Source organism: Anastrepha obliqua, chromosome 3 (genome assembly GCF_027943255.1).
Source record: "Anastrepha obliqua isolate idAnaObli1 chromosome 3, idAnaObli1_1.0, whole genome shotgun sequence".
Classification (NCBI taxonomy): domain Eukaryota; kingdom Metazoa; phylum Arthropoda; class Insecta; order Diptera; family Tephritidae; genus Anastrepha; species Anastrepha obliqua.
The window spans coordinates 141,315,012-141,328,396 of NC_072894.1; the positions used below are offsets into that span (position 1 = coordinate 141,315,012).

General features: G+C 32.6%; 1 protein-coding gene and 1 long non-coding RNA gene across 5 annotated transcripts in view; both read left to right on the forward strand.

Annotated features, from left to right (window-relative positions):
- The first annotated feature begins 693 nt into the window (after positions 1-693).
- On the forward strand, positions 694-1,776 carry LOC129241464 (uncharacterized). The gene is made up of 2 exons (XR_008582139.1): positions 694-977; positions 1,055-1,776. It is a non-coding gene; the product is annotated as an uncharacterized LOC129241464 (long non-coding RNA).
- Positions 1,777-2,680: 904 nt separating this feature from the next.
- Positions 2,681-13,385, forward strand: part of LOC129242504 (uncharacterized) — a 75,002-nt gene continuing 64,297 nt past the window's right edge. For all 4 annotated transcript variants that reach the window (XM_054879176.1, XM_054879178.1, XM_054879177.1 and 1 more), the window contains exon 1: positions 2,681-3,906. In XM_054879176.1, coding sequence (XP_054735151.1) covers positions 3,467-3,906 — 440 coding nt within the window. In that variant the 5' untranslated portion in view covers positions 2,681-3,466. The remainder of the gene's footprint in view (positions 3,907-13,385) is intronic.

Genomic DNA, 13,385 nt, shown 5'->3' on the forward strand with positions numbered 1-13,385 from the left:
GGAATTGATATGAGAATATGAGATATGAAAATAAAATAAAAAGTATTTGATTAAATTTGATGTTGTAATGATTTTCGCCCGACGAATATTTTTCGTGCCCATTCTTTAATCATAGCCTTTGTTCGCACAAAATTCTTCCTTGCCAGATAACACAGTTTAGTTTTAGACCATTTTCTTGTTTGCCGACTCTTCATGTGACTTCTATCTATTTCCTAAGGTGGCATTTTACATTACAAAAAAAAAAAAATTGGATCCTACAGTTGTTGCCTGCCTTTATATGGCTCTTGCGCCCCATTGCTGTTCTGTTTATGTTTACCCAAGAATTTATCAAATTATTAATAAGCCATTCCCTGAATAGTTACAAACAAGTAATTTCTATTTTGTTTATATTGTATAATATTATTCCAAGTGATGACGTCAACCGGTTGTCAAAATTGCGAAAAATAAAGTATCCTTTTTGGAAGGCGCCACCTTTAGTTTTTGTACACCGGTATGTTTATGTATACTTCACAAGTGTCAAATATGATGAACGTTCGACGCCATTTGCAAAAATTATTACATTTTCATTCACAAATGAATAAAAGGTGATAATTACTTAATGTCTGCAAAAAATCCGATAATGAATAAGAAAAGAGTAGAAAACACCTACTTTAGCCGAAAAATTATATACTTTAGTAAATATGTAGAGCTAATTATGCTCGAAACCAAAGAGTGACACCTTTTTTACGCACTACATGAGCTCAGCAGCATATTAAGAGCCGTTTTCGCAATGTCCGGTTAATATTATTTTTAATCAGTGGTAACTTAGCTTGAAATTACAACTTCATTTTCAGCAAAGTCTGGTTACCCTTACTGCCCTTTTTCATTGTCTGAAGAAGCGCTTATGCGCAACAATCGGTAGATCGAAAAAATTTTTAGTCTGTTGGTAAATAGTGTCAGTTAATTCTGATAGAGTTATCCGGGAAAATAAGCTGCTGGTAAGCGCTAATAAAAAAACTGTAGACCGAAGGCAGCGAAATATTTAATAAAATTTAATTTTTATATCGTTTCGCAGGTTTAAGAAATTTTTTTATTCCAGTATTCGGGATGTGACTACGAAATTCAGTTGATATTGTCAAATTCGCTAAGAGCAAAGTAGCGGTATCACCATCGGCACCACTTCATTCTCCTCTCCATCATCACTGAGACCTTGGTAATGGTTCGCGGACGTCGCCATCAAGCCGACTGCGTTCAAGGCTATGGCGCTAGAGCAGCTGATTTTGTGTCTTGATTGTCAAAGTGACTCGCTTCTTTTAGACGAATAATTTAATTTTCAAGATACCGTCGTTAACTGAACTTCTCGATACTCAATTGATAATTTTATAACTGTCAAATTTGATTGAACGCGTTGCAAGGTGGATTTATTATTATTATAATGGCAACTTGAACAACAACCTGAAACAGGCGTTGCCAGTTATGCCATTTTGAAAATATCAAGTGAGCTAGTACGGTGTGCTCCCGCTTCTTCATTGTTTTAAAGCATTATTTGATTTATACGATGAATAGAAAAGAATGCCGCACAGATTCTGAGTGAATTCTTTTTGCAATGAAGTCAAATGCAGAGTGCGTCAATCATGTAAAATGACAGCGCATTCCTTCACAAACAACAATTGTGACAACGTGAATGGGTAGTGCATTGTGAATATTTAAGATCGAACACAGAAAAATAGCGTTTCTTTTTATATTTTAAATGCCAATAAATTAAAACTGCATATCAGCTATATAATTATAACAATATTTTTTGCGATTTTACTGGGCAAGCATTCTTTTGGGGGAAATGAAACTTTTAAATTATTTTTTTAGGTTAACCTAACCTTATTTATTTAGTTAGTCTATGATTCCACAGACTACAGACTAATTACAACAATAAGCAGAGTAACTATCGAACATTATTTAAATAACTAAAAAATAGAATATAAAGTAATTAAAAATACATTTTTCAGGGAAGAAAAAACTAAATCTATAAATAAAGTACGATAAAGATTTTTCTCTAAATAAATTACATAATTGTTTGAGACTTAACCATGTTTGAAATTTTGCAATATGCCTCTTACTCAATTTTTAGTGGCAGGGAAGACGCTTCAATCGTTCTATTGAAATTTAAAAATATATTTTAGATCGAGTCGATCCACTCTATCAGACCCTTAATGTCTTAAAAAAGTGAATGAACTAGTCATATTCTCAGAACTGCGTGAAATTTTCGTCACCATCCACCTGCAATTCTGAATTGTATCTAAATTTGCAAAATTTAATGTCTTAAAAAAGTGAATGAACTAGTCATATTCTCAGAACTGCGTGAAATTTTCGTCACCATCCACCTGCAATTCTGAATTGTATCTAAATTAGCAAAATTTATGTAAGTTGAATTGATTTCTTCAAAAAAATTTTATATATTCTTCCATCGCCATGATTTACTTTTTCTCGTAGAGGCGCAGCTCAGACATCATGCATTGAAGGCTTGAAGGCGTACGAAGGTCCCCATCCTAGCAGTTCAGGTTTCGAAAAATTGCCTCAAAGCTTGCCCGTTTCAAAGCTGAAGTAGATGATAGCTGTTATTATTAAATGCAAACATGCCATATTAGTCTACAATGCCAACACCAATTTGAAATGCTGAATTGCAACCCTGAAACTTCCATTTCATTTAATTTCTCGTGTACACAGCGTTGGAGCAACAACAATGGTGTTAAGTGACGGAATGAAACGCCGAAACCTAAAATTTTTGAGGATTAAATCTAATTAATTTAAATGAAGTGAAAACTGTGTCTATCTTTTGAGTAGAAAACCAGAAAATGCACATAAAAGTTTAGTGATCGCAAAACGAAATTGTGGGTTTGCGGGAAAATGTGTGCGTGGCTAGACGGAGTACAGTGAGTAAGTTGTGAAAACGGGCACAAATTTTCACACAGGAGTGGCAACATGAAGCCGTCAAGAATCGTAAATTCAATGTAGTGCTTGCTATGAGTATTTCCAGTTTTCGAATTATTAATGTGGTTTTCTCGCACTAAATTATCGGCAAAAAAGGTTTTTACGTTTTGTTTTCGCAAGGACCATTTGTTGAAGTCAACCACAAGCTTAATAAATACTTACAAAGTACAAGGAGTTATAATACGAGAGGCGTGAATTTTCATATTAAAAAGTTTACTAAGAAAAAAAAAAGAATGCAAAACGAAAAGTGAAAGCGATTAAAAAGGGAAATCTGCATAAATTGCTACTATAAAAAATTGCAGTTGTTAAAGGAAAAAAAGTATAGGGGAAAATTGTGGCGGGCTGGGCGGCACAACAGCTGCCACAAAGGCTTGGTACATACACGTATTTAAAAAAATCGAAGTAGTTAAAGCATTATCGACCTAGATTACTTCCGATTGATTCGCCGCGTATCGTGTTGAAAATTTTGGATCTTTGCGACAATCATTGAAAGCATTTAAAAATGTCCAGCTGGGCGCGACGTGCAGCAGACATTAGCAGCGTTGTCACTTCATGCGGCCATCCCGGCACTTCGGCGCCCGACTATACCTATCGCCTAGAAAAAGTGAAATTTGGTGTAGCATTGGAGGAGGTTTGCAAAAACAACGACAACATTCCCGGGCCACTACTGGTTCTTATACTTAAACTTAATAAAGAATCGCCCAATAGGCGAGATGTTTTTCGTGCACCCGGCCATCAAGGCGCTATGAAAAAACTGATTCACTTCCTGCAATCAGGTCGATTAGTGAATGTTGACAACTATTCCGTTTATACTATTGCCAGTGTATTGAAAAAATTTTTGCGTAAAATACCTAATGGAATTTTCGGGCGTTCAGGCGAGAAGGAATTGTTTGACATAATTGAGCTGGAAAATGAAACGGAGCAGATAGAGCGTTTGCATAGGTGAGCAGTCTATATATGTACATAAGTAATGAGAGAAAAAAATGTGGATTATGGCAAAAGAAGGGTATTTCATTTAAGCAGTGTTTGCTTTACAACTGAGAAATTTATATAAAATGTACTTTGGTGTAAAAAAATTTATACGATTTTAAAGCTCGCATTGAAATTTAGGTCAAAATACGTAAACGTACATTGGGAATGTAAAATGTACTACATCAATTTGATCGGATCGTTTCCTTACTAAGTCAACTTCTTATACGTGCATATAATGTTCGTGATTATATATAAGTATAGGTTTAATGAATATATTGAATTAATATAATTCTTAAACTTAGGAAATTTTTCTTTCGGATAGCTGGTATCTGGATTTCAATTTAACTTTGAGTTATACGCCGCAATGATTACCGACTACCTTCATGATGCATAAGAAGGGGTTTACCCTACCTCAAGCATATCCCAATGCTCCGTAATCAATTACTAATAGGGATCTCTCAATGTAATGCCCGTAACGAGGTAAATTTCTACAAATTCTCCATCAGACGGGCCTTAAATTAATAGCTTGATAATCTTGAATTCTATTATTAGATACCAAACCTTGTTTGGTGCAATAAAACCAGGGCCACTCTCCATATAATGATAATTCACAAAAAATGAAGTATATAATAAGTCAACCAAAAAAAAAAAAAGTCAAAAAGTCAAAAAATAAGTCAACTTAGTTACAGTTTCACAAATATGAACCCAAAATACAATGGGAGTAAAATTTGGAAAAATAGTTGTGTCACCCCCCCTTTTTTGTAAATGCGTGTACAGTAGATTCTGTTTTTATGCGGTATATACGTTCCGCAAGAAACAGCAAAAAAAAAACAGCATAAAAAAAACTACCAGTTCTATAGTAAAACTATAGATACGTTTCAAAAGTGCTAAGAACCGCATAAATCTGAAATAATGTAATAAAATCGCATAAAAAAGGGTACTAGATAACTATAAATACGTTCCATAGACCGCATGAATCTGAAATAATTAAATAAAATCGCATAAACAAAAAATTGTATTTTTGAAAATTATATCTTTATTTAAGAAACGTCAGAATCGAAAAATAAATTTACATCGTCAGAAATAGAATCAGACAATACCCGCATGTTGCGCATTCGTTTAGGATTTGGCGGTAAATCACTTCCGTCACTTGAGGAAATGTACACGTCTGATCTGGATGGTGATGCAGGCGGTTCCATACTTGTAAGGTTAGCATTTTTGATATAATGTGTGATGAGTTTTTGCTTAGCTGGTTTAGAATCTTGTTTATATGTACAATTCCCGATAGGTCGACAGAATCTACTGTATATGAATAGTTACCGTAAAACTTGACCCCACTTGGTATACTTGCTGCTCTCCACCGCATTAAGATTTTTGACTTGAATATTACTGAGATCGGATAAAAACCACGCCCAAGTTGCAAGTTATAATTCTCTTTGTTGTTCTTGTTGTAGCAGTATGTATAAACAATCGCCATACATATACGGGGAATGCTGCTGTAGTAACAGTCCATGGTCGGATATAAATTCGGTTCGTGGATGATGGATACCAGGTTTGCTGTTGTTATTGTTGTTGTAGTAATAGAAGCCCTGTCAGTGTAGTGTATATCACCGGTCGCCTTCGTCTAGCTTATCTAACGGTAGGCCCAGGAAACTTGTTGTTTCGATAGGTTGGGTCCAGAGGGAGAGGAGTGTTAGATGAGTGGGTTTTAAGGGGCATGTGAAAAGGTGGTTAGTGTCTTGCGGGGTTATACCACGTTTGCTCATTAGGTATGGTGGAAAAAAAAATGGAGGGGAATTTGAATTCTACGTCATTCATTTTGTGTTTCACTAATCTAAAGCTTAATTTTGTGAAATACAAAACGCAAATTTTATAATTGATTTAAGTAAAGGGGTTTTTAAAAAATGCAAGACAGTTGTTTGACTTTAAGGTTTCAGTCACAGACTAACTTTATTAATTAATTTTAGGTTTAACGAAAGCTTACAACTGTATACATAATTGCTTATTCAACATATTATATTGCTCAATAACAAAAATGCTTATTTATTAAAATGCTTATTTTATTAAAATGCTTATTTATTAAAATGCTTATGCTTATTGATTAAAATGCTTATTTATCAAAAAATGCTTATTTATCAAAAATGCTTATTTTTGAGTTCAATGAAATATTGGGAAATCAACGGGAATGATATCATATTACTTTCCTGTTGTTTGGTTTATTTGACTGATAAATTCTGCAAACTTATCATTTTCCTTTACCTGTCTATGTGCATATGTAACTACTCCCCCTTTTAGATTAGAATTCTCCTGAATTCGGGTATTTAATTTAATAGTTATACGTTTGTGTTTATTGATAACAACAATGACAGTTATTAGAATTATGATAATGCTTAGTACATTGCAGATATGTGAGATTTTACTATGAATTTTCAATTTAAAAATGTTTTCTATATTTGATCTATTTTCCTCCAATATTTCATCGAATGTAATTTTTTTTGTAAAGTTCCGAATGTCTTCATATTTTACACTTTCCATATTTTCTTCTATGTTTTCGATATAATTTGAAAAATAGTAGTCACTAATTTTAATTGAACAATTATTATATCTTATGATATAGTTTCCATTCATAATTGGTTTCTCTTTATTACATGTTTGATTCATTTGTAAATTTACAGCATTTTTAACAATAATCGTTTTTACGTCTATGGCTAGAATTTCAAGATCCTTATTTCTGGTGAGGTGACAGTTTTGTTTTAATATACAGTGTTTACTTGGTTTCATTCTTTTTAAAGATTTATTTTCTTCAAATAATAAAGTTTTATTTGCATAAATGAATATTTCTTCTATTTTTGCTTCGTTATTTATTATTATTTCGTTATTTTCTTTGTTAGGTATTGGAATAACCTTTCTTATTTTTACATATTCAAAGTTTTTAGGTATCTTAATGCCGAATATTAGATAGGTGTTATTTAAAATGGCTGTGCCTAATTGTAGATACTTAAGCTTATTATAATCAATATTATATTTTACTATTTCTTCACTAGTTAAAATATTTGGGTGTAATATTCCATATTTGGCTGATACAACATTTTCTTGTATTTGCTCAATTTTACTTTTTAATAACTGAATCTTTGTATACTGGTCTAAGTATAAATTTTGTTTATATTCGCCATACATAAATTTATTAATAGAATTAAGTTCTTTTTCAATTTTTACTCTATCACTTTTAACAATTTCTTTGAGATGCTCTATAGCTGAACTGAAATAATTGTTTATTTTGATTTGTTGGTTCATTGTGTCATTCGTCTGTAAAAAGTGCGTTTGTATATTTTGTCTATCGTCTTCGTCCATTGTACCAAAAAACCATTTTGACATACTACCTATTGCATTAATTAGTCCGCGTTTATTTCTAGTTTTTACTGGCATGAGCGTTAGTAACTTATTCCTTATGTCTAACAACTCTCGTTGTAGTGTCTCTTTATTTTCTAATTTCATTAATATTATATTGTCCGTCATTTCGTTGATAATAGTTTCTAGTTTGTAAACGTCAATCATGTGTAGTACTATGTCACTATCCTTGGGTATTTCTTGGTTTCTAATTTGTAAATCTATAAATCCGGTTTGTTCCGTTAATTCCGTCAAAGTCATTATACCTTTACATTGTCGTATCGTTAGTATTATTGCTATCATCATGATCCATGTCTGTAAATTTTAAAGGTCGTTTAATATTGCTTGGATGGACTTTATCTAATTTGTGTTTTCTGTATTTGGGTTGTTCCTTGTGTCTAACTGCCTTGTAATTCTTTATAAATCCTTCTGTTCTTTGTTCTGTATACTCTTCTCTGTTTCTATTTAGTTTGTCAATTGTTTTTTCCTTTATCTGTTCCAAATTTCTTCTTACAACATCTTGATTCACTTTATTATTATGTACCTCGTAAGGAGTGAATTTTATAGTAGAATGAAACCTATCATTATAGTTTCTAATAGCTTTTTGTATTAACTGTTTAACTGATATGCCCTTGTTTAATTTATGTAACATTCTGAACTTTTCAGAAATGGTATTATGGAATCTCTCAATGTCCGCATTGCCAGTGTGACTGTTAGGCTTGGTTAAATGAAGTTCTATGTCTTCATTGCTTAGAAATTCCTTAATCCTTGTCACATTAAATTCGTTGTCAGCTATTATCTTTTTCGGTTTACCTATTTTAGTGAAATAGTCTTCCAGTTGTTCAATGATAGTAATATGATATGTCGTTTAAAGAATATGCTACTCCATACTTTGAAAATTTGTCTATAACTGTTAGAAAGTGGCAACTCTTCATGACATAGGTATCTATATGAATAATTTCTCCCTTATTTGTGGGTGTTTCCGTGTGAAAGAACTTTGGTTTGATTGGTCTTCTATCATATTTAATTTCCTGACATGTCTCACATTGATTAATAACTATTTGTATTAGTTCCAATAATTTCGGGTAGTAAATTTTATTTTTAAGCTGGTTATATGTTTCTTGGATACCTGAGTGCATGCTTTCTCTAACATGATATAGCGAAATTTGTTTAACCGCTTCAACTTCGGTTTCGATATCTTGTGCTCTTATTGTGCATTTTATAAACTCTATTTGTTTATCGTTGGAATACATTTCTATTAATTTTTCCTGAACTATGTTATATTTTCGTTCCGATATTTCCGAGAATATTCCTACTTTTCCTTTTGTTATGTATTTTCTGAAGATTTCACTCATCCTGTTGAAATCGTATTCGGATACAAAAATTATTCTTTTTCCATGTAGCCTTTTTAATTCCTCTATCTTATTGTTTGTTAGAATAATTTGTGTTTTATATTTGTTAACTATCTCGTCTTTAATATAGAAATGATCATTTAAGTTTTCTTCAGCTGAATGGACCGTTTCCATCGACACATCGTCATCTAAATTGTCGATTATATTTACGTTACATTCATAATCTTCTAAATTTTGTAATGACTGTGCTTTGCTGGTATTTTCACCCTCCTCCTTATTTTTAATAACGTCCTCGTTATTCTCTATTCTGCTTAGAAAGTCTGCTACTCTATTTTCCTTTCCTTTAATATATTCTATATTAAACTGATATTCTCCTAATTTTAATAGCCATCTTTGATGTCTCGGTGACATATCTTTACCTCTATATTTTGAATGTAAATATTTTATTGGTTGATGGTCTGTTACTATTTTGAATTTCCTTCCATACAAGTATGGTCTAAAATAATTCACGCTCCACATAATAGCTAAAAATTCTTTGTCAGTTGCTGAGTAGTTTTGCTCATGTTTGTTAAGTGTTCTTGACGCGAAGCATACTGGATGTCCTTCTTGTGATATAAATGCGCCAATTGCATAATTTGATGCATCTGTGGTAAGTGTAAATTCTTTTTAAAAATTTGGGTATCGCAAAATTGGATGCGAACTGATCAATAGTTTAAGTTTTTCAAAAGCCTCTATATATGTGGGATCTTTTACATTAATTTTTACGCTCTTTTTTAAATATTTTGTAATTGGCTGTGCTACCTTGGCATAATCTTTAATGAATTTCCGATAGTAGCCAGTAAGTCCTAAAAAACTTTTTATTTGCTTCTCAGTTTTAGGTAATACAAGATTTTCAATTACTTTAATTTTATTTGGGTTCGGCTTCATGCCGTCTTTTGTCAAGATATGCCCTAGAAATTCCGTTTCTTTCTTTAAAAAATTACATTTGTCTATTTGTATTTTCAAATTTTTATATTCAAGAACTTTAAATATGTCCTGTATTGCATTGATGTGTTCACTTAATGATGTACTAAATATTAAGATATCGTCCAAATATACGACGCAAGTTTTGTTTATATAGTCTCTTAAAATTTCGTTCATTAGCCTCTGAAATGTGGCTGGTGCGTTCTTTAAACCAAATGGCATTCTTATGAATTCATATAACCCATGTGGAGTTACAAATGCCGTTTTTTCGCGATCTTCAGTTTTTACTAAAATTTGGTGATATCCTTTTGCCAAATCTAACGTGGTAAAGTATTGAGCTCTTCCTAATTTATCTAAAATTGAGTCAATATTTGGAAGTGGGTATTTATCGTCTATTGTAACTTCGTTTAGTTTTCTGTAATCTATTACCAAACGGTATTTCTTTTCACCTGAATTATCTAGTTTTTTTGGTACTACTATTAGAGGGCTTGAATATTTAGAGTGACTTTTTTGAATTATGCCTTGTTCTTCCATATCTTTAATTTGTTTTCTTACTTCTAATTCATGTTGGGGTGGATATCGATATAATTTTGAATTGATCTGTTGTTGAGTTGTAGTTTTGATTTCATGTTGAATTTCCGTAGTGTTAGTTAATTTATCGCCTTCTTTGAATAATAAATTATTAAATCGTTTTAGTAATTTTGTGATTTCTCTATGCTCTTCTGCATTCAGATGGTCTAATGATAATCTGTCTAAACTTAAGTCAGTAGTTTCAAGGCTATGAATTTGGGTAAAATTGAATGGGTCATTTAAAAAACTGCATTCCTTTTGGTTTAGAATTATTTTCTTTTCTTCAATATCTATTTGTGCATTTAGAAAGTTTAGTATATCCATGCCAATTATAAAATCGTATTTTCTTCCTTTGAGTGGAGTTGCTTTCCATCTCACTCTTGCGTTGCTGGGAAGATTAAATTCTGTTGGTGCCACTGTGCATATTTCATAATTTATCATATCTTTGTTAGTAATTGTGCTGAATCGTATTGGGTCTTTTAATTTTATTTTAGGAAAGTCTTTTATTTCACTATTAACTAAACTTAGGTTAGCTCCTGTATCTATCAATGCATTATAATTTTTATTTTCTATTCTCATTTCTATTTTTGGTAAGCATTCCGAGGCTGTTTCATAAAAAAAATTGAATTGTTGATTTCTCCTTGATTTTCAGATTCTCCATAGCTTTGCCTAGATAATTGCAAGCGATTTTGGCTGCAATTATGGTTAGGGTGTCCTGCATTTGGCGATCTATCGTAATCTCTTTCCACATTATCTATTTCCATTGGTTCTCCTCGATTTTCCCTTATTTGCTCTAAGTTATTGCCTCTATAAAATTGTTGATTCCTTCTTCCTTGACCTGAATTGTTATCTTTATAAAAATGTTGATTATTTCGCCTTACTTGACCTGAATAATTGTCTCTACTTCCCCAGTTTGGTGTAAAATTTTGATTATTCCATCTCCTTTGGCCTGAATTGTTCTCCCTATTTCCCCAATGATTTGTAAAATTTTGGTTATTCCACCTCTTTTGGCCTGAGTGATTGTCTTTATTACCTTCGTGGGAATATTTTTCACGCTGTTTATATTGGTGATATGTTTTATTCTGTTTAAACTGTTCGTCTGTTCTTCTAAACTTTTTGAATTCTGTCCGGATGCAACTGTCTTCATATCGTCGTTTTGTCATTATTTCTAATATTGTATATAAGTCATGTTCCTCATATATCTTGTCCAACAATGTCCCCTGAGTGATTTCTTTTAAGTTGTTCACCAGTACACTATTTATATTACTTAAATCTATACCTGCATCTCCTTTATAATAGACATTAATTTCATCTGCCTTATACTTAATTTTTTGGGCTTCTGTTGCCAATTCACTTACCGTGTTTGCTCGCAGGTTGCAGATTTTTCGGTATATTTCGTAAGGCTCCACATCTGGCTTGTAACGAAGTTTAAGCGCCTTCTTTATTTGACTCCAATTGTCCGGTTGAGGAATGTTGATGACTACGTCCTTTGCTTCACCTTGAATCACTCTGTAGAATATTGCTTTTGTCGCTTCTCTTCGCGTTCCTTCGTCTTGAATAGTTGATAGCACATATTCGACACTGCTCATGAAGGAGTTGACTGTTACTTCGCCGGTTCCCGTAAATGTCGGAAGGTGAGTAATGTTCTTCATTATTCTCTGTAGGTCGTTGTCATTGGTTGCGTGCCGTTGTTGTAGTTCGATGTACGCCTGTCTTAGCTGTTCCAATTGATGTTCTCTCCTCGCCAGTTCTTCCACTATATCCTCTGGCGGTATCCTTCCTTGAGCCTGCTCCATCTTCCTTCTTTCGTCAAAACTTTGCTGCCTTTTGCTAATTTTTTTGATTGTTGGTGTATCAGCTAGCTTGTTTGCTAAGCTGATGGCTCCCTTTGTTTTTATCTTGGTGGTGTCTACTTTATAAGTATTCACTGCACTGTAGTATTAATTTATAGTGGCGTTCACTTTGTAAGTGTTCACTGCACTGTAGTATTAATTTATAGTGGCGTTCACTTTGTAAGTGTTCACTGCACTATTTTCTTAATTTATACCCTGGAGGGTCCGGTCAACTCCTGAGTTGGCTACGGATTCGCAGGATTAGTATGGGTATTATAGTGTTTGTAATTTTTTGTTCACTACTTTATCCCGTAATTTCGTATCACTATCCTTTCATTACTTTTTTTTTGAAAGGACAACCGACTGCGCCAATTTTATAATTGATTTAAGAAAAGGGGTTTTTAAAAAATGCAAGACAGTTGTTTGACTCTAAGGTTTCAGTCACAGACTAACTTTATTAATTAATTTTAGGTTTAACGAAAGCTTACAACTGTATACATAATTGCTTATTCAACATATTATATTGCTCAATAACAAAAATGCTTATTTATTAAAATGCTTATTTTATTAAAATGCTTATTTATTAAAATGCTTATGCTTATTGATTAAAATGCTTATTTATCAAAAAATGCTTATTTATCAAAAATGCTTATTTTTGAGTTCAATGAAATATTGGGAAATCAACGGGAATGATATCATATTACTTTCCTGTTGTTTGGTTTATTTGACTGATAAATTCTGCAAACTTATCATTTTCCTTTACCTGTCTATGTGCATATGTAACTCGCATGATGTCGGTATATCTGTCAAATTCACTCTGAGCCGAATAACAGTCTGGTAGGTAGTACATCTCTAAAAATCTTTTCATCATGGATCGTTCCGGTTACGTAGAACCGACTGTCTCTTTGTCAATGAGTTTGCTTCGAAATGTTATCAGCCAGCAAAAATTACATTTTACCAAAATGTGTGCGGATATATAAATTGATTCCAGACCGCATTATCACCTCCTTACATTCATCAGAATTTTTTTTTTTGTTAGTAAAAATAAATCGGCTGCGTCTGCATAAATTTGGGATGAATTAAAACTTATAGGGACTTAGTTTAACATGAAGGAATTCTCGGTTTCTCCTATTACTTTCTTTGTTAGATAACCCCACTAAAGGTACTTGATTATTTTTCCGATCTAGGCTGGTCAAAAACTGTGGCTTTATCTATTAACTCTCACCGAGTCTGAAAATATGGATATGCCCATTGGAAGTGAAGCGTTTCTGCTGCTAAATAATCGTATAAATTTTTGAAATACGTTAAACCGCTTAAGTTATATTTAATTAAAAATAATGCCCTC